Source organism: Pteronotus mesoamericanus, unplaced genomic scaffold (assembly GCF_021234165.1).
Source record: "Pteronotus mesoamericanus isolate MK-2021 breed Mesoamerican mustached bat unplaced genomic scaffold, CSHL_Meso_final contig_182, whole genome shotgun sequence".
NCBI classification, from domain to species: Eukaryota; Metazoa; Chordata; class Mammalia; order Chiroptera; family Mormoopidae; genus Pteronotus; species Pteronotus mesoamericanus.
In genome coordinates, this window is record NW_026555078.1 from 23,087,974 (window position 1) to 23,109,546 (window position 21,573).

At 46.7% G+C, this 21,573-nt stretch overlaps 1 protein-coding gene across 1 annotated transcript in view; it reads right to left on the minus strand.

The window, feature by feature from the left end:
* The window catches only part of PLEKHH1 (pleckstrin homology, MyTH4 and FERM domain containing H1), a 49,339-nt gene extending 28,193 nt beyond the window's left edge, over positions 1–21,146 (minus strand). The window contains exons 1-2 of the mRNA XM_054567021.1: positions 21,098–21,146; positions 13,662–13,820 (exon numbers count right to left, since the gene is read on the minus strand). Of these exons, the coding sequence (XP_054422996.1) occupies positions 13,662–13,787 (126 nt within the window). The 5' untranslated portion in view covers positions 13,788–13,820; positions 21,098–21,146. The remainder of the gene's footprint in view (positions 1–13,661; positions 13,821–21,097) is intronic.
* Positions 21,147–21,573: the final 427 nt, after the last annotated feature.

The window sequence follows — 21,573 nt, forward strand, 5'->3', positions numbered from 1 at the left end:
GTGGAACAGGTCCCCTCATGAGCCGCCATTATGTCATCAGCAAGAGAATGTTCCTTCCCCCTTCAGAATAGCTCCCTGGCTGGGGACAAAGACTTCCTCACCCTGCCAAGGATGCCTCTGACTGTAAATGGCATTCACAGATACCACCTTATATGATTTCTTTAATCTTAAAGAAGTAGAGGGGCTCCAGGCACATTTCAGAAATTCTATCTTGCTACCAGTAGGGTATGTCATTCAGGTCTGAGAAGGCTGGTTAATTCCAGAATCTTAAGCCCAAGCACAGAGACCAATGTTCTTATACGTGGAGGCCTGTCAGGGGCCTGAATCTAAGCTGAAGCCTAAGGTGCTGCTCACTGGCCCATGGCCCACGACAGCATCTCTGAAGCTTCGCGAGTTCAAGGGTTGGCACAGGGAGCATGGCTGGATTTCAGCTCCCACCTTCCTCCTGGTCAGGGCTCAGCTGTGCGCTGCCCTAACCACACACATCACACAAGGGCCCTACAGAAGCAGGCTGAGTCACGCATCCAACGCTCCTGTCAAAGGCCCTGTGCCAAGGCCTAGTCAACCAACTGCTTCCTCCCCCACCTGCCCTGCCCCAGGGCAGCACGATGCATTCAGCATAAATCAGAGGCACAATAGCGTAGCCTTGTCCTCTATGAGGCCAGACAGGCGCAGCTCTCCAAGCTCTATCTGGCCCAGCCCACACCCATCCCATCTGCAGACCTGGCCTTTGCTCCATTACTCAACCTTCTCCTTTGGCCCGGACCCTGGCTTGATAGTCACCGATGAACTGAGCGATCCCTTCTCTTTCCCAGTCTCTCATCCTCTTGGCTGAAATTCTGCTTTCTCCCCCTCATTAAAGGGAGAAGGAGGAGAGCCGCGGAGAGTTACCCGGGAGTAGTTCATGCTTGAGAACCTGGGGCAGCTCTCCTCAGGGCAGCCTTTCCTCATCCAGTTTTTTCTCCTTTTTGGGATTGGAGAGACACAGATGCTTTCAGGGCACATTCCTTTTGAAAGGACCTGAGGTTTCCAAGCAAAATTCAAGATTTGAAACAAAAATGCCCCTTGGGCTCTCAATGGACAGGACCACCTGTGATGGGCATTCATGTGCTCAGGCCAAGGAGGCCAACATCTCTTCCTTCCTCTCCTGGGTTCAAGAGTCATGATCAAACCTCTCAACTCAGGCCGGAGGAGGGTTAGCTCTAGCCAGAAACACCCAGCAGCAGATGACCTTTCCAACACCAAACAGTCCTTGGGCCTATCTTACAGGAATCCCTTGACCTTCAAACATTAGCTTGCAGCTACTGAGAAGATAACAGCATAGTACACACCAGTATTATGGTCATAGGGTGGCTGCCCGGTGCAGAAAGAATTATACTTGGTGGGGTGGGGGGCGCGGTTTGACACACAGTGGTGACCCTCAGCGGCCACGTTCGTACTACATAATCCTCCCCACTTTGACACCAGGGCTGACTTGGCCAGTCAGGTTCTCTCTCTCCAGGAATCTGAAACCTGGGACTGAGAGACCAGAGAAGGGAGCCAGGGGCTGCACCAGAGAACATGCACAATCTTCACCAAGTTGTGATTGCTGGGCAGTTCCTGCAGTTCTGTGAGCTGTCCCAGATCCTCCAAATAAATTCCTTGTTTGCTTAAGCTAGTCAGAGTTGGAGTGTGCCCACATCAAAAACAACTTGAACTAATACAATTACCAAGAGCATTTAAGAATATAATGAAATATTGAATGGGAAGGCTTTGGATTCTTGACAGTTCTCCTAGATGGACCATCAGCTGGACCATTTAGATCTAATATCTGCCCTGTAGCTCTGAAGACATAAGCCTTCCATAGGAATAATTCATATCTGTGACCTTAGCAATGTTTGCTATTTTCTAACTTCATCTGATGGAAACATTTGTTTTCCTATTTTACAAGTGGAGAAACCAAGGTAGAGTGAAGAATAGAACAGACTGGAGTCCCACCTCTCATCTAGACATTTCCTTTTGGGTTCAGAGTGGCCAGGGAGGCTGGTCGGAGCCAGAAAGCACTCTGTTATTGACAGCATAGTGAGCATTTTTCCCCTCAAGGTTTTACCATCTCTTTAAGGTACGCTATCGCTGAAGCAGACAGAAAGGAAGGGCTCCTCCCAGCACTGGGCTGGCTGCCACGGGGTCCTCACTGCTGCCGACCCTCCCAGCTGCCTTCATCTTCCCAGCAAGGACACTTGAGACTCAAAGCATTTTGTACCCGCCTCCATGCTGGAGTCTTCTTTTCCCTCTAAAACTAATTTCTGGTCATGGAAAACATTTTGAACATCTGCAACTTTTTAAAGAGTATTAGGGCCATCTAGGTATCCATCACTGTACTCCAGAGATTATCAAACCCTCGCTGTCCCTGTTTGAAGAGAATATTTTAACATCATGTTTCCCATCATTTTTGATGAAAATGCATTTTCCCCATTGCCACTGCAAGTCGCGGGTGTGTCTATGCTGGAACATCTTCTCTCAGTCCCAGCATCAACACCTTTCACAACGGCAGGTCATTCTTTTCTCTACTCGCTGAAAGGGCCACACCGGGAGCTCGGAGGCGCTGGACCTCAGGGTGGGCCCCCCCATTTCAGTACTATTTCTCCTCTCAGAGGATTCCTTAGGACTGTGTCCTCAGCTGTCCTTTTAGTCTGTCGGTCTGGGGTGATCTGCCAGCCAAGGAGGTATCAGGTTTAGGCGGCTGACTTTTAGGCAGGATCCACTTTCCCTGGCGGTGACTCGCACATGAGACTCATCAGCTGCCTGAGAACTGGCAGCGGCAGCGACCTGATGAAATGCACTTGGCTCCGACCTGGCATGTAATCCTCATGTCCACAGCTCCTTGTAACGCTCGGTGGTGCTGTGAAATATCAGCCCTGTGGCGGCGGAAGTGGCGGGTGCTCTCCTGTGTGCCAGGCACAGTCCGGCGTGACAGCAGTGGCCTGAGCCAAGAGCCATGCCATCCTGGATCTTAGCTTCCCTTTGAAAAGAGGGTTTGATGTCCTTACCTTAGGCTTTGGGACCCAAATGGCTCTGCCATGGTGTGGCTTTAGATAGGTCCTGTAACTTCTCTGTGCCTCCGTGTCCTCACTGGTAAGAAGAGAGTTACCAGGCCCCCACCCCCCAGGGCTGGTGTTGAAGATTACACAGAATGCTTCCCTTAAACTCGTGTGCACAGCTGGGTACTTCCTGAGCCATTTGCAGATAGAAGCTACTTGCTGCTTTTTCATAGACAAAGATGGCACTTAGGGCCAGGGCCATCGGTTTGCCTGGGACAGTCTGTTCATCGGTCATCCGGAATAATCAGTAATAGGGCTTCCTTTCTCTCTCCAAAGTGTCTTGGTTTAGATGATAAATTATATGGGCATTCTACTTAGGATCCATCTACAGAAAGAACGGCTTTAAGCCAGAGGTGGCCAACCGTTAGCCTGCGGAGTGTCTTGTAAGACCTACAATGAGCCCTAGCTGGTGTGGCTCAGTGGATTGAGCCCCGGCCTGCAAACCGAAGGGTTGCCGGTTCGATTCCAAGTGTAGGGCACATGCCTGTGTTGTGGGCCAGGTCCCTGGTTGGGGGCACGCGAGATGCAACCACACATTGATTATTCTCTCCCTCTCTTCCCTTCTCTAAAGATAAGTAAATAAAATCTTAAAAAAAGAAAAGACCTACAATGCTGTGGGCATTTAGCCGACACAGATATGACTAAATAAGGCTGCTTCTACGTGTCTGGCATGGGCTTACGCACTTTACATGTATTAACTTGTTTGATCTTCATCCCAGTCCTAGGAGTCAGGTACTATTATGCCCGTTGTACAGATAAGGAAACTGACTAGAGCAATTAGGAAATGTGCCTAAGGTCACACAGCTAAGAGGCAGAGCCAGGATTCACGCTCAGGAGGATTGGCTCCAGAGTCTATTGTATAGTCAGCCACTGTGCCTCACATGCCATGGAAAAACCCAGATTCCATAAACAATCCCTGACTTCAGCTTCTCCTGAAAACTCAGAACACCTGGACACACCTGGGTTCCATTTTCTTCTGGCAATAGCCACTTCCTCTTCTAGCTATCGCACGCCCTGGACTCCTCCCTGCGACCCCTGTGTGTCACTTATCCACGTTACCTGCAAGCATTTGAGCTCGCAAACCCCAGTTTTAGCTATTAAATGATTCGGTTGTAATCAAAGACAGTAGTTTTCAACTTTGTTTTTTAAAAAGTAGATCTTTTGTTCAACTGAAATCAACTGAAAACAAAAATTGAAATCAATTTTATATTCTCAAATATATAAAATACACGACTGTGGATGCCCTGGTGTCTGGCTATGGAAGAGGTGAGAGAGAAAGGGCTCCGAGGCTTGTCTGTGGGTCGCACTGTGCCCCCACAGCCCGAACCTCCTCTGTGCACAGGGGGCCCAGGGCATCCACCAGAAGGACAGCAGGCTGGGGCCCAGTGCAGGTCCGCGGCAGCAGTTCATGGAGGCCGACCTCAGGCTGCCACGAGTCTGAGGTGCCCGTGTGCAGAGATCTATGCGGACTGTTACAGGCAGATTCCTGGGCCTTGCCCTCAGGGGTTTTGATTTACCGGGTCTGAGGCATGGACCCAGAAATGCCCTTGACAAGAAAATCCCAGGTGATCCTGATGCAGGTGGTCCCCAGACCCCATCCTGAAAAACACTAGACTGGCCACAGAACGCAAAGCAAAGCTAACTGATTCCTTCGGGGATGCAGCCCCAGGCCACGCCGGTCAGCACAGGCCTCACAGGAGTCCGGAGCTCCACTGACGCTGTGGTTTCTGAGGAATACTGTCTGTGGTGGACCTTGTAACAAATGGGGTGGTGAGGAAAACAATAAAAACTCTCTCTCCACACACGCACGCCCCTGCGTGCGTGCACATATGCTCATACACAGTAAGTAAAAGTTCTAGGAGGGACCTGCTCCCAAAGCAACCCAGGTCTGTCCGCACAGAGATTTGCTAAGGCTGATTTTAATAACTTTATGCAGATTTTGACACATTCCCAACCAGTCCTCCCAGTCCTAGTATTCCCCTTTCATAGTCCCTGGTCTTCCCACAAATTCTGAGGTATTTAGGATGCTTCACCGGGCCTCGTGTTTGATCCATACGTTGCAAAGCTGCTGCCTAAACTGAATCACTGACTCTGTATAACCCACGGTCTGGGTGGGAGGGGAGGAGCGATATTCATTGTTCTTTTGTTTACGGAAACTGAACTGAGCCATTTATACATTCAAAAAAGTCCCGAGTTACAGATTGTTGATACATAAATATAAAACTGAGTGAATGTATTTCAAAACCTTGGTTAAAGAAATCAGTGAGGGATTCTAACAGGCAGGAAGCGCACCTGGTCCCACTGGAACAGGACTTGGGAAAAGCTGCTTCAGTTAAAAATATTCAAGCAAAAATGTGAAACTGTTTTATTAGTTATTTCTTCTTTTTAATTAAGTCCGCTCAAATGCCTTTTGGCAGCAGACAGGGAGTAAATAAATAAAAAACGTAAAACCTATATCACGATGCCACGTTCATCACGATCCTTCTTACAAAGCTCTTTTGTGGATAAGTATTATAGTCCCACTTTTTTTTGGGTGGGATAACTGAGGCACAAGTTTAACAAGAATGATAAAAGTCCAAGGGACATTCAATAGCCATTGGCACAGCCTCTTCGAACAGCATCCAAGTTTTAAATTGATCTGACTCGCCTTTGTGACTTCTTCAACACACCAAGGAAGAGAACCAGGGAAACGCCTCCCAGGAGCAGAGTACAGTGAACCCTGAGACATTAGCCAATCCTCTGACTCCTGAACCAGAGGGAAAGTGAACCCCCAGTTCATCTAGCTCCAGAATGCAGCGACCCTGGCCACCTGGGCGTCCATGACAGCAGCACACCAGACCTCAGGAGGTGTAACAGCAGAAACAGTTTAGCACTGTCTCCTCTCTCACCGTTAGGTGAGGGATTATCTGGTAGCCTTGACATTTTTCCTTTAAAAAAGGACTATTTTTAGCACAGATTATTCCAAGTGCAGAATGGCAGTTTTGCAAGAGGAAGTCAGGTAAGAGGAGGCTGTGTGGTGGGGAAGGAGGAAGGGCATGTTTCCAAGCCTCAGCAGCCAATGGGTGCAATCTGATCCGGGCCGAGCCGGTCCCCTAGGAAACAGCCGGGCCTGGCTTGCCTTGCACGACAGCCAGCAATGAGCGAGTAGCCATCAGTCATCCGGACTCTGCACCCCGTCGGCACAGATGAGCAGGCACAGAGGAGCAGGCTGTGTGGAGAGGTGGAAGGGGCAGGTGAGTGAGAGCGCTGGCCAGAGGGACGCCGCTGACCTGGCTCACCCAGGTGCAGGTGGGTATAGATGATGACTGACAAGTGAGTTCTGGGATGAGTGACAGAGACAGGACCCGGGCTCAGCCTCAGCGGGTGCTCTCCTGAGAAACCCAATCATCTCTTCCTGGGATCTGAAACTCACCTTGATGTATTGTGGAAACCTCTTGGTTTGGGGCTGATTGCAGGTGACAGGCACAGATCCAACCATGAGCAACACGGTGTTTATGGCCTGAAGAATCCCACCAAGGATTCCAACACACTTCGTCCTTAAGTCTCAGGCTTCTTGCTTACTTATGTCTCCCAGCCCACAGTCCCTACTTAAGACATTTTACTCCCCTCTCCCCTCCCCGACTCCTGGTCTCCTCTGCCCTGTGTCTGCGTGCTTCCCCTTTCTTTACCCAACTCACACTCCGGGCTCTCAACATTTTTATGGGAGGTCGTTCTGGTTACACCAAGATCAAAAGCAGACAGGAAGAAAAGGGGCTGATATTACGATAGTTCAAACTACCCAGACTCAAGGAGCAGAGGAGAAAGAAGGTGTTTAGTAATAATGTGTTTAAGACTCCTGGGAAATAGGGGAGGGAAGCACTTCAAAACGCCTCTTATTATGAAATATTTCAGGCCAACAGAAACATGTAGAGAACCATTTTTAATAAAACATGCATCCCCCATCCAGCTACGTCAAATTTTAATTTCTGTCAGAAATGCTTTTTAAGAAATGGACCATCACAGATAGCCTCCTGTGTACCGCTCCCCAATGTTAGTCCTCTCCTGGTATTCACGATTTGTATGTACCCTTAAACAAAGGCGCTAAACTGCCATTTTGTATGTTTTAAAACTTTACATAAACTACACACACACACACACACACACACACACACATCCCCTTCTAAACTTTTTTGTTCAGTGTTGGTTTTTGAGATTTATTGACCTTACAAATGCAGCTCTACTTGATTTATGTTGAACTGCAGTGTCGTATTCCATTGTACAAATATACTCAATGTTTATCCATCCTCTGTTGATAGACATTTAGAATATTTCCAATTTTTAATACATCAGTGCTGCAATATACATTCTTTTATATGTCTCCTTATGACCAATATATTTGAATGTATTTCTACTGCTGCATTTGGTGCTTACTTTTTTTTAAAGTATATTTTACTGATTATGCTATAAAGTTGTCCCATTTTTTCTTCCCTTTTATCCCCCTCCACCCGGTACCCCCATTCCCCCCAGCATTTCTCCCCCTTAGTTCATGTTCGTGGGTTGTACCTACAGGTTCTTTGGCTTCTCCATTTCCTATACTATTCTTAACCTGCCCCTGTCCATTTTGTACCCATCAGTTATGCTTCTTATTCCCTGTACCTTTTCTCCCATTCTCCCTCCTCCCCCTCCCTACTGATAACCCTCCCATGTGATCTCCATTTCTGTGATTCTGTGCCTGTTCTAGTTGTTTGCTTAGTTTTGTTTTTTGTTGTTGTTTTTTTAGGTTCAGTTGTTGATAGTTGTGTTTGTTATCATTTAACTGTTCATAGTTCTGATCTTCTTTTTCTTAGGTAAGTCCCTTTAACACTTCATATAATAAGGGCTTGATGGTGATGATGAATTCCTTTACCTTGACATTATCTGGGAAGCACTTTATTTGCCCTTCTATTCTAAATGATAGTTTTGCTGGATAGAGTAATCTTGGATGTAGGTCCTTGTTTTTCATGATTTTGAATACTTCTTGCCAGCCCCTTCTCGCCTGCAAGGTTTCTTTTGAGAAATCAGCTGATAGTCTTATGGGAACTCCTTTGTAGGTAACTGTCTCTTTTCCTCTTGCTGCTTTTAAGATTCTCTCTTTATCTTTAACTTTTGGCATTTTAATTATGATGTGTCTTGGTGTAGCCCTCTTTGGGTCCAACTTATTTGGGATACTCTGAGCTTCCTGGACTTGTATGTCTATTTCCTTTGGCAGATTGAGAAAGTTTTCTTTCATTATTTTTTCAAATAAGTTTTCAATTTCTTGCTCTTCCTCTTCTCCTTCTGGCACCACTATGATTCAGAGGTTGGAATGTTTAAAGTTGTCCCAGAGGCTCCTAAGCCTCTTCTCATTTGTTTAAATTCTTATTTCTTCATTCTGTTCCAGTTGAATGTTTATTTCTTCCTTTTGTTCCAAATTGTTGACTTGAGTCCCAGTTTCCTTCCCATCACTTTTGGTTCCCCGCGTATTTTTCTTTATTTCACTTTGTGTAGCCTTCACATCTTCATTTTGCAGCCGTACCCAAATCATTTCTCTAAGCATTCTGATTACCAGTGTTTTGAACTCATCATCTGATAGGTTGGCTCTCTCCTCGTCACTTAGTTCTATTTCAGGAGTTTTGATCTATTCTTTCATTTGGGCCATATTTCTTTATCTCAGCACATGTGTTATGTTGTAAGGGGCAGAGCCTTAGGTATTTGTCAGGGTGGGGCAACCCACTTAGCTCCATTGTGGTGCTATATGTGAGGGAGCGGTCAGAGAGGGAACAATGCCACTTGCTGGCTCTCACCTGCTTTCAGTCACTTCCCCCACTACCCACAAGCGAATTATACCCTTCAAGGTGCTGCCCTGGTGCTGATTTCCAGGTGGTTGGGCTTGTGTACATTCTAGGACCCATAGGCCTCTCCAGCAAACTCCCCTATGAAACTCACAGTTTCTCTTGCTGCCACAATCCCCACAGGTTTTTACAGCCAGAGGTTTTGAGGCTTTATTTTGCCCAAGCTGGAACCCTGGGTTGCAGAGTCTGTCCCACTCCCCTGCTGTTTCTCCTGGTTTCCACATACAAATGTGGGACCACCTGGTCCGCCAGCCGCCCACCCAGTCTGCCAGCTGCCACCTTGCTGTGCATGCTCTCTGCCCTGGCTGCCCATCTCCACCCCTCCTACCAGCCCGGACGAATCTTCTTTAACTCCTTGGTTGTTGGACTTCCATACAGTTCAATTTTCTGGCAGTTCTGGTTGGTTTTTGTTTTTAAGTTGGTTGTTATCCTTCTTTTGGTTGTGCAAGGAAGTGAAGCGTATCTACCTAGGCCTCCGCCTTGGAAGCCTCCCCAAATAGGCATTTGGTGCTTTCTATTTACTTCTCTTTTTCTGTACTCTTTTTTTTTTCCTCTCCTTGCCTGGATTTAACAGACTTCCATTTTTAATGTTCCTGCTCAACTGATTTGAAAGTTATATACTCTATATGTTATTCTTATTATTCTAAACTCAAATTCTAGACTTACTAACTGCTAAATGTCCCCCAGTTACGCTCCCCATCTGTTCTCCCCTTCTCTCTCATGTAAATAGAATTTCCAACTTAGCAGAGGCACATGATTATTCCAGAATAAAAACTCTACTTTCCAATCTCCCCTGCAACTGAGTAACCAAGTTTTTGCCAATGGGATATGAATACAAGAAATGAATACAACCTCCAGGTCATGCACTTCAAAGAAGAGTTGGGTGGACATTAGGATGAACCATCTTCAAACAAGCAGCAGGTATCACTTTGGTGTTAGGCTGCTTATGTCTGAGATACTACATGAGAAGAAAATAAGCATCTGTCTGCTATAAATCATTGTTATTTTGGGTTCTTTTTCTTTTTAAACTTTTTTCTTTTTTAAAAAAAATTAATTCTACAGAGAGGGGAAGAGAAAGAAACATTGATATGAGAGAGAAACATCAACTGATTGCCTCTTGCATGCACCCAGACAAGGAACCAAACCTGAAACCCATGCATGTCCTGACCAGGAATCGAAGCCGCAACCTTTTAATTTGCAGGACGACACCCAACCCATTGAGCCACACCAGCCAGAGCTCAGTTCTTTCTTACAGCAGCCAAACTACAATCTAGCTAGTACAGTGAGCGTGGGTTTAAAAAAATGTATCCTGTTTACATTCACTCTGCTTCCTGAATCTGGGGCTTCATGTCTTTCATCAAGTTCAGACAATTTTTCTTTATTTCCATTATTTCTTTGTTAATGGCTCTTCTTCACTCTCCTCTCCACTTCTGGAATCTTATATAGGATCTTGTAATCCTAGCATGCATGTCTCAGCCTCTGTGTCTTTCTCTGTGCCACATTCTGCACTGTCTCCTCAGGTCCACATTTCTATTAAGTCTGTCATCAATGGTGCCTAATCTGGTGTTTAATTATCCACTGAACATTTTGTTTCAATGAAAACAGTTTTCACTTCAAGCACTTCTATTGGTTCCCTTTTAAAGTCTATCTGATCTTTTTGAAGAGTGCCTTGATCTTGTCTCATGTTTTCAATTACTTCATTATGTCTTCAATAGTTTAAGATTTTATTGATCTATTTTTAGAGAAAGGAGAACATAGGGGAAAAGAGAGGGAGAAAAACATTGATGTGCAAGAGATAACACAGATCGGTTGCCTCTTGCATGCTCCCAACTGGGGACCTGGCCTGCAATCCAAGCATGTGTCTGAGTACGAACTGAACCTACAAACTTTCAGTTTGCAGGCCAGTACTCAATCCACTGAGCCATGCCTGCCAGGGCTGTCTTCAATAGTTTTAAGCTCATTTATTTTACAGTATCTTGCCAACAGTTCTATTATGACTAGACCCCCAGTTGTTTGTTGTATATTTGGACTCTCACTCACTGTAGATTATTTTCTCAGTATTTAGTCATTTTGGATTATATATTCATCTTCATTAAGGCTTTATTTTTTTTTTCTTGGGAGGATTCTGATCTGGGTTGAGGTCTTTTTTCTCCAGAGAAGTTCTGTGCCTGTTCCAACAAGGTTTCCCAGGGGTATTTCTGGCCCAGCACTACGGTTCCTAATTCACATAGACAGTAGAAACTCTAAAGTTAAATCCATATCACCATGAGGTTTTCAGGGAACATTTTTTTTTTTCTTTTCTTTTTCCTGCCCAGAGCCTTGGCTAAGTATGAGAAGCTGTTCCATTATCTCCCTTGTGCTCGCAGATGACTTTCCTTTCTTTGTCTGCCTTCCTTTAAGGCAAGGCCCTTTTATAGTCCTGACATTGCATGGCAGTTTCAGGGTTGGGCCCAGCCTCCAAATGCCCAGACCTCACTTCTCTCTCTGCAGATGTTAAAACGCAAACCTCACACCTTTCATTATGAAAGGGAGCTAGCCACACACCCCATCCCAGGCAGCTGCCCGAGCTGAGGACCACTTGGGTTCTTCCTCTTTATTTTGCCCACTGAGGATCCCTTTTTTTTCAGTGTGCAGCTCTAAACTGAGAAGGACATTTTAGATATTTAACCCAGTATATCTAGGTGTTTCACAGTGGTCATTTTTTTTAGGTTGTTTCATTGTCCATCTGACTAGAAACGAAAATCTCTTCCCTCTGGGATGCGTTTCAACCAGCTGGCTGATCCCTACTTATCCTTGCCTTCCCTCATACACCTTCCCCAACACCATAACCTAAAGCGAGGTTCTCAAGTTTTATAGTGCACAGAATCCATTTCTGGGGGCTTGTTAAATATGTAGACTATGAGCAGCAGCCCAGGAGACTTGAATCAGGAGGGTCAGGGGGCCCGAGAATGCACATGCTTCACAGGCACCCTGGGTCTGCAGCGCGGGTGGTCCCAGGGCCCCTCTTTGAGAACCACGGCTTCCCTTTCCCTGTGGTGGTAGAATCCTGCCCTTTCTATCTGCAGTGCCTGAACCACATCCACAGGAACCCTGCCAATCTGTTCTGCAAAGCCTGACTGAGATGGCGATGCCAACAGACCCAAGGTTCACAAGTTCTCGTCCAGGCTAGTCCAGGGCCCCTGCCCTCAGCAGTGCAAATGCAAAGGTGATGCCAATAACCTGTCAGCCTGGTTGTGGGCCTATCACTAAAAAAGGTCGTTTATTCAGGCTTTACTAATCAAGACTTCGACATTACTTGTAGGAAGGTGGCCTGAATTTTACTTTTGTACTATAAAAGAAGGGTTTGCTAAGCAGATGGATATCATAAACAAAAGTATACAAAGAATGGTTGCTTTAATTAAGATTTTATACACACACACAACATACACATATATATTTTTAAGTGCAGGTCTCTACTCTCTAGATGGGTTATGCTCTAAAATACCACTGAAAGCCATTTAGAAGCTATCTTCCCACAGAAACATTATGAACGGTGGTCACTTTCCCAGACCAGCCCACCGAAGCCTGTGAAGATAATAACTGTTCCCATTTAAGACCTATTCTAGCCAGAACCCTTGTATATGTGATCTGATACAATTCTCAAATAACTCCAAAAGGTAGACATTTGTGTCCATGTCTTAGAGGTGAACAGGCTTGCTCAGGGTCACAAAGCTAATAAGGGGCAGAGCCACGTAGGTCTGGCTCCATAGCCTGTGTCCTTGTCACCAGGAAACCAGGCTGCTTTCCGTGGCTCCTATGCTTGATAGAGGGTGAACAGCAGGGTGGAGGTTTCCAAGTCTTCTCTCCTAAAACATCCTCTTCCCCAACGCTGAAGAGATCTTAATGGAACATGAGAACCTCCACTGCAGCCACATGTGATGCAGGAGGCGATGGAGGACCAAGACGACTCGGGTCATTTCTTTGGTGTGCCGTACAGAGAGGCAGAGCAGGGAGGAACGTTCGCCAGATGACAGCGGCCTGATAAACTGCTCTGATTTTGGCCTTCAGGGGGTGGGGGAACCCTCCTTGGGTGGGTTTAATTTTGCGTGTGAAAAACATCTTATTAAAATTTCACCTTCCTGTAATGATTAGTAAGTAAGCCCTAAGGATCAAACGCGCAGTATAGTGAACATGGACAACAGTGTTGTATTATAATCATTGAACTTGGTAAGAAACTGGAACTTAATCATTCCAACCACTGAAAAGAAATGACAGCCCTGGCTGGTGTGGATTGAGCGCTGGCCTGCGAACCAAAAAGTCACCACTTTGTTTCCCGAAGCAAATGCCTGGTTGCAGGCCAGGTCCCCAGTTGGGGGCAGGTGAGAGGCAACTGATCAATGTATCGCACATCGACGATGTTTCTCTCCCTCTGTCTCCCTCCCTTCCCCTCTCTCTACAAAATAAATAAAACCTTTAAAAAAAAAGGAATGATAATTAATAATGCAATAGAACTGCTCATTATCACTATGATGGCAACCATATTACAATGTATAAATGTACCAAATTAACATGTTGAACACCTTAACTTACCCGATGTTATATGTCAAATATATTTCAATTAAAAATACATAAATAAAATAAAACAACAACAAAAGGAAGTTCACCTTCCCCAACTCTCCCTAACTCTGGCCTTCCCTGTAGAACAGAGACTTCTCCAGTGAGGTTAGGCAGATACCTGCTCTCCAGAACTCACCTTGTCAGCAAGCAGCTCCCTTATCTTGCTGGCCTGTAGGCGGAACCGGAAAAGCTGGGTTTCTAGGGCCAGGCAGCGTTTCTGCCAGTCCATGCTGGTCCACGTCTCCACCTTGAGTTCAGCCATGATGGAATCAACTTCTGGATATTCCAGGGAGCCCTGCGAACCAGCCCACAGAGAGTCGGAGAGACAAGTAAGTGTGGGAGGAAGAGTTATACTGGGAAAGGAGGAGAGGAGACCAAAGGAGGCCAGAGAAAACAGGGCAGGGGCAGGTGGGTTAGTCACTGCTCTCCCTCTGTCCTGTGCCCCCCTTTCTTAGCTCAGTGTGTCACGTTCTATCATAAGTTAGCTGAGCAACCTCAGGGGATCACAAAACCTGAGAACCCATAACAAGAATCTAACCTCATTTATTTTTTTATTCTCACCCAAGGACATGCTTATTCATTTTAGAGCGAGGAGAAGGAAGGGAGAGGGGGGAGAGGAACGATGTTAGACATCAATCGGTTGCCTGTCATATGCACCCAGATGGGGACCACACACACAACCCAGGCATGTGCCCTGATCAGGAATCAAACCAGTGACCTTTCAGTTTACAGAACGATGCTTGAGCCATACCGCCCAGGGCAGGGCTCATTTGTTTTTCATTCGATAATTACACTTAACAAATTTTTATCCAATCAATGAACATTTATGTGCCAGACAACTGTTCTAAGCACTGGAAATGCAAAGAAAAGTAACAGAGTTTTTTCTGTGTTCTACAGGGAGGGCCAGAGTTAGGGAGAGTTGGGGACGGTGAACTTTCTTTTGTTGTTGTTTTATTTTATTTACATATTTTTAATTAAAATATATTTGACACATAACATTGGGTAATTTAAGGTGTTCGACATGGCTTTGAGTTTTTCAAGGAAGCCTAACAGCAAACTACAGTGGATGGAGTCATAACAGCTAATCAATATACAGATAAATAGGAGCAGGTAAACAGGGCAGCCTCTGGAGAAAGCCACAAACCTTTGGAAAACACTTCATAGAAACTCAGACCAAATCAAGTAGACACCTATAATTTCTCCTTCAGCCAGGGGAATTTACCCAGATGTCTCCTGGGCATATTTTAGAGAAAAGGAGAAAATGAAGAATGTATGCGTGTGCATGGGAGAGGAGACACAGGCACAGATATCACAGAGGAGGGAAAGGCTGGAAGGCACAGGCGTCATCTGGACTTTAGACCCCAGCCCCCGCCCAGGCTGCGACTAGTACTTAGGTTTGGTAACAAGCAAAAATTAGGTTTGTCCCAAACCATGACATATGATCACCCTAGTACTAGGTCATTTGAAAGAATGATTGCTCTTTTTTTTAGGTTGATATTTGTAAAATGTCATATGTTGGAGATACATATGATTTACAGGTAAAATGATATAATGTCTGTGTTTTGCTTTAAAACACTTCCTGGTAGGGGGGTGAGGAGTAGTGGGGAGGGCGATACGTGAAATAAGATTTATCCAAATGTTAAGTTTTGAAGCTGGGTGAGGGGTACGTGGGGGTTCTTTATACTGGTCTCTCTACTTGAATATATGCCAGGAATTTTCCATATGCATATTTGCTATTTTTTAAATCCCTTTTCCCTTCCTACAGGAGCCATACGGCCTCAGAAAACCCAGTCACGTCCCGTCCTGTTGCCAAGTATTCCCCAGGTGCACCAGCGAGCCTGTCTTTGATGGGTTAACCACCAATGCTGCTTCCTACCTCACATTTGGCTTTTATAAGTATCTTTCTCCCATTACATACCACAAATAGCGATCATTTATTGAGTTCTTGCTGGATGACAGGCACCTGTGGTCTCTTTAATCCTTAGAACCCATGAGTTAAGGGGTGGGCACTAGTCCACTGTCTCACACGGGGACACTGAGGAACTGAGACACTGGCTGACCGACACAGAGAGTTCCACAGCAGGACTCTCATTCCAAAGTCTCTGTTCCTAGCCCCTGGGCTCGTTACCCATCCAGAAATGAGAAAGGATTCTGATTTCACCAAGAGTGGGGTGGATTGTTAAAAGTGAAAGAAATATTTTACAAGATCTTTCAGGATTGTAGGCACTAAGATGAGGCTATATTCCAGATTTTTCAGGGCACTCTGGTCTCAACTCTCCTGACACCATGAACTCCATTAACACAGACATTTATCATGTGCCCTGACTTTTCATTTAAAAAACAGGGTCAACAGACCTGTAGGGAAAGGCCCGAAAATTAAACCACTGATGGGTCTGGTGTCCTAAGTCTTTCGGTTCTGGGTTGCTCAGAATGCTGGACGTATGATCTCAGCCCCGCCTCCCGGAACTGTCATCGCAAACAATCCCAGCATTGTGACCTCCCAGCAATTCCCACCTCAAAGGACTGGGACCAACAGGAACGGGCAGGAAGACAAAAGACAAAAACAAAACATGACCTCTGCTGAGCTAAGATCACAGCTGAAAAGACAGAACAGAACCTTGTGGGCCCCCCAGAGAAGGCTCCGAGGCCTTGCATTTGATTTGCTTTGTCCCTTACGGGGCTTTTGCTTTTCCTTAAATTTTTAAAAAGTGACAGAGTTGACAGCAGGATCTGAAAGTCTTGCACCCACCCCAGGGCTAAGAGTTAGCACTGAAAGCATCCAGACAAAAAACAAGGGGCAGGGGAAACAATTGTTCTGTGGTGTTGACTTCGGTGGATTTTGATGGTCTCTTATTGATTGTCAAAGCTGTGGCTCAGATTCCATGGGGAGAGTGGAAACTCAAATTATCAAACTCTCCAGGGCCTTTGGAAATAAAATATTTATTGGCCTCTGCCTGGCCCTGACATCTAAGATTATACCCAGACCGAAGGGAGTGCTTTCCCCGATCAAGCATCTTCATGCATCACGGTTTTGAACCAGTCAGGTGCCTGCTAATCCTCTCCCTGCCTTTGGGATGCTGGCCAGAGGGCTGGCATCACGCTAGGCTTGTCTCCACATGCGGAGGGCTAAGAGATTTCGCAACAGATCTGAAGCAAGGTGCCTGCTGCCAAGCACAAGACCCACTCAGAGGTTCTTTCAACAGAAGCAGGTGGTCAGAGAAGCAGCTATAAAACCCGAGATATAAAGGGGAGATACCAGTAAGTTGAATCTTACCTGCTAAGTCACCTTGCACTTTATCTCCCATAAAGATGCACAAGGATGAGCAGAAATAAATTTACAGAATGGTTCTTAACGTTTCAAAGCATCGCCACATGTGTTATCTCTTTCCTTATCCTCTCATTATTCCCACGATGCAGGACAATGAGCAGATGAGAAACTCATCACATCTGTGACCTGCTTAGAGACACAGAGCTAACTAGCATCAGTGTTGGGCCAAGGATCCTCTTTCCATGAAGATGGTTCAGCAGGGCTGGGAGAGTCCCATGCTACCAGGCTGCTTTAACACAGATACAACATTAATGGGAAAATGAGAGAGGGGACATGAGATGGGGACAAAAACAAGCTCAAAAAAAATTTTTTTTTCATTTTTTTCACATAACTAGGAAGAACAGCACAATAAACCTCCATGCGCCTACCCTCCACCCAACTACAGTCACCATCAACTCATGGCCACTCCCGTGAAACCCAGGCCTCTGATCCCCATCGGGGCCCAGCCTGCCGGACTGCTTAGCAGGCGAGAGTCAAATGGCTGCCGTGGGCTTGACCCCTGCTCCGGAATGCGCTGAGTCCCCTCGCACCCTGGAGTGGTGCGTCACAGAGGTCAGCAGAGGCAGGCCTTGGAGGGAGGGGCTTCGGGGAGAGTAGGTAGCCAAAGTGGGCACACAGAGTGGGTAGGTGGCTTCAGACTCTGGGCCTGCGTCAGAGAAAACACAAACTTGCCCTGGGATGCCTCTGGCAAGTTTAGGAATTTGACCAGAAATTGACAAAATGCTGAGATTAAATTTCACTCAACCAACTTTTGTTAAGTGATTCCTATGTGCGATGTTGGGCCCGTAAGGATGAATAAAGGTTGGTGGCTTGCAAGGCTCAGATCTATGGTCTGAATATCCTGGAACTTCTCTGCAAAGGGGGCCAATCAATATAAGAGCCTAAAAGAAAGAGTTCAGAGGTCACTGCAGGGTGCATCAGAGGGCAACGGAGACTCAGTTCTGGGCACAATTTCCACTGGACTCTCTCGTGTCACCTCACTATGGTTCACTCCCTGAGTGTGAGCACCTTTTGTGATGTCCACTTGCTGTGATGGGCTACCACCATCTTCTAAAAGTGCTCTGCTAAACTAGACTGACCAACTGTGGGGAAGGCAGAGCTCTGTGCCCCCCCTCCGCGGGGGGAGGGGCAGTGGACACAGGGGCACAGCTCCTTCTGACTGGCATCATCATTTGATCAAGCCAACAATGTGCACTTGACGAGCATCACATTTTACAGTGTTGGGGGAGATGGAAAAGGTGAGTAAGTGTCACCCTGAAGTGTCAGCCTTCAGGGGTATAAATACCAAAAGAAGGGGCTAGGACAACCAGGAGTAGCATCCCTAGAGAACAAAACCAGTGAAGAGAAACAGCAGAGTATAGCAATTAAGAGTCTGCATTCAGGCGCCAGGCAGGCCGGGGTTTGAATACTGGCCCAGGCACTAATTAATCCTGTGATCTTAAATTATTTGCTCAACTTCTCTGAGCCTCCGTTCTATTTTGAAATTGAGGGTAATAATATTTCCAAAGGAGGGCAATAATATTAATTTGAACCATACACTATGCGGATTTTTTTTTTTTTTTGAGAACTAAAGGGAATATTACAAAAGCCTGGCAGACAGTAAGCTTTCAATACATGACCGCTACTATCAATGAACAAAGGCAAACCAACAGTGCCCCAGGGAGATGAGGAGATGTGGCCCATGGATGTGCTTACCACCTGATCCACCTGGGAGAGAAGGTCAGGGGATTTTTTAAAATGACTTCACCTCTTTATTTTTGAAATTTGAACCAAAAAGTAAACAATGCAGAGTAAGGATTCTTCTTACCCCTCTACCTCACCCATAGTTCTCCGCAGAGGAAGCCATCATTAGGGGGTTTTGTGTCTTTCAGAGGTGTTCAGTGCACAGACAAGGATTCATATATGTGTTGTGCGTGCGCACACACAAATGGTGGCCCACGAAACACACAGTACCACTGTACTTAATATAACTTAGAGACCATCCTGTATCAATATACATACCTACCCTATTTTCCCTCCATGCTTTTTGACTTCTTTGTGTATTCGATCATGGGCTACATAGCAATGTTTCAGTCAATGATTAAATGCATAAATGTAAATTTCAGCTCCCAAAAGATAATGGAGCTGAAAAATTCTTATCTCCTAGGGACGTCAGAGCCGACGTAATGTCGCAGCACAACGCATGACTCACATGCTTGTGGTGATGCCAGTCGTAGAAAAGTACAGCATGTATTACGTACAGTACATAATACTTGGTGATAACAACTATGTTACCGGTTTTTGTATTTACTATAGAATACTTTTTATTGTTATTTTATCAGAGGTGTTTGCAATATCTCCTCCCTGTCAGTTTTTTTATTGTTATTTTAAACTGTACTCTTTCTACTTTCTAAAAAAATGTCTCTTGATTGTATCATTTTGTTTTGTGCTTGATTTAATCTCATGGTTTGTTTTTTTTTTATAGTAACATGCTGTACAGGCTTGTAATCTAGAAGCAATAGGCTACACCACCTAGGATTGTGTAAGTGCACTTTGTGATGTTCACACACGATGACATCACCAAATGACACATTTATCAAAACGTAACCCTGTCGTTAAGTGGTGCATGACTATATTCTAGGGTCCCTTACTGACAGACATTTGGGTTGCTTGAAACCTTTTGCTAAAATAAACACTGCTGCAATGAATATTCAATGACTATATATCATTTCATACACAACAGAATACATCTGAAGAATAAAGTCCTAGAAATGGAATTGCAGGGTTAAGTGATACACATTTTTAAATGCCCAAAGAGTCTAAATTGCCCTCTCTTGTGGCTACTCTAATTCACAACCCAGCCAGCAAAAGGGGCCTGTTGCCGCGGAAGGCAGTTTTGCACTAGTTTTTTACAGAAAGGAGAGGCCGCTCTGCAGGGTGGTGGCTCAGCAGTCAGTGCTCTGTGCAGTTACCTGGATCCGGAGTGAGGGAATCCTGGCACCTCACTGTCAGCACGTATAAAGCGCTCTGCAGCCCAGAAGGAGCACCGATTCCACACACAGATGGTACGGGCCTCAGAGAGAAGGGAATAGTGAGGAGGAGTGCAGGGGGAGGAGAGGAGGAGTGGGAGGTACATACCTCTTCCTCATAGCAGGTGACTTCTGAAGAGGGCAGAAGGGGCACCACATGTTCTCAGCTGTTAGTTTTAATGAGTTTGGGAGCACAGGATGTACCGCTCCATAGCCCAGATCTGAGCAGAACCCCCTCAGCAGATCACTGGGGAGGGAGGGTGGCCGGACAGTGGACCAAATCCTTTGGAATTTACGAAAGTCCGATGTGTCTGGCCTCTTCCACTTTTTAGCTATATGAACTTGAGCAAATCACAATTTTTCTGGGTCTCTTTCCTCTTGTATAAATGGAGATAATAATACGCAGAAATAGTGGAATTGATGTTTCATAAAGTGTTAAGTGATATTACCATATACAGTGTCTGGCGCATATCAGTCCAAAAAGTCTTATGAAGGAACCAATGACTTTTCCACAGGAATTGTTACTAAAACAACCTTTCACGCAGAAGTTTTAGCAGGAACTAAGGCTCTGTCTGGAAGAGTTTTATGAGGTGGGTTCATGGTGAAAGCTTATGGCGATGTTCCGACAGAGAGAAATCAACAGGGAGCGGATTCTGCTCTCCGACGAGGGTCTTCACTGCCTTTGCCACCACCCCCTTTTAAGGCCCCCTGGTCCCTAGTGACCGATTCCTCTCTGCGGCTCCTAGGACACAAAGCTCCTGGTGTCATTCGGCGCCCGACTTGTTTTCTGCACGGCTGACCTGCCTGTAGGAGTCCAGCCTGAACCCATTAGAAGCCCTAGAGAACCACCGAGAAATCAGAGAAGAGAAAAATCTAAGATAAGGTGGGAAGGGCAGAGGGAAGAATGAAACGGAGCGAGAGCACAGGCAACGCGGTGGAAAGCCTGCGAGTACACTCCGAGGGCCCTTCCCGGGAGCAACTGGATCCAGCCGGTCCCAAACTCCCGGTCTTCCCTAGAAAGTCTACTCCTCGCTTCCCGGTGCGGGTTCCCGAGCCTAAGCCGCGCGGCTCCCAGCGCTCCCAGCTGCCCGGAGCTCGACTCCAGGTGGGGAGGCACCTGCTCCGGAATCGCCCTCCGGCCACAGGGGGCCGGTCCTCTCCGTCCAGCCAAATACCTTCCGGGCCAGCGCACACCCCCAGCCCATCCCTGCCCGAGGGGCGCACGGTGCCACTCACCTCTAGCGAGCTCGCGGGCGACCCCGCCGCGCACCCGGCACACGGGCGCCCTCCGCGCGCGTCCGCCGCTGACCTTGCGTCGTTCTCGTCCGAGTCCACAGCGGCCGCCGGGTCTCCGTTTCCCGGCAGCAGGGGTCGGGGTGGGCGGGGCGGGGAGAGACTTGGGCCTGGAGGTGTGCCCGCAGGCAGGCAGTACAAAGGCGAGGCGAGCCGCACCTCCCTGCGCCCCATTCAACGCTCCGCCGCTCTCCCTCCGCCCCGCCTGCTCCCCGCCCGCTCCTTAAAGGCAGAGCGCCGGGCTCGGCTTTCGGGTGGCTCGCGGAGAGGCACAGGAAATGACCTCAGCAGGCTCCAGCCTCCCACCTCTCCGCACCGCTGGGCTCGTCCCTCGGGTGGCGGGGGCCCCTTGGGCGTTGGGGGTCTCCCGGGCTCCCTCCCCTAGCTCTCTGCGGACGCCGCACCAGCTGCCATAAGGG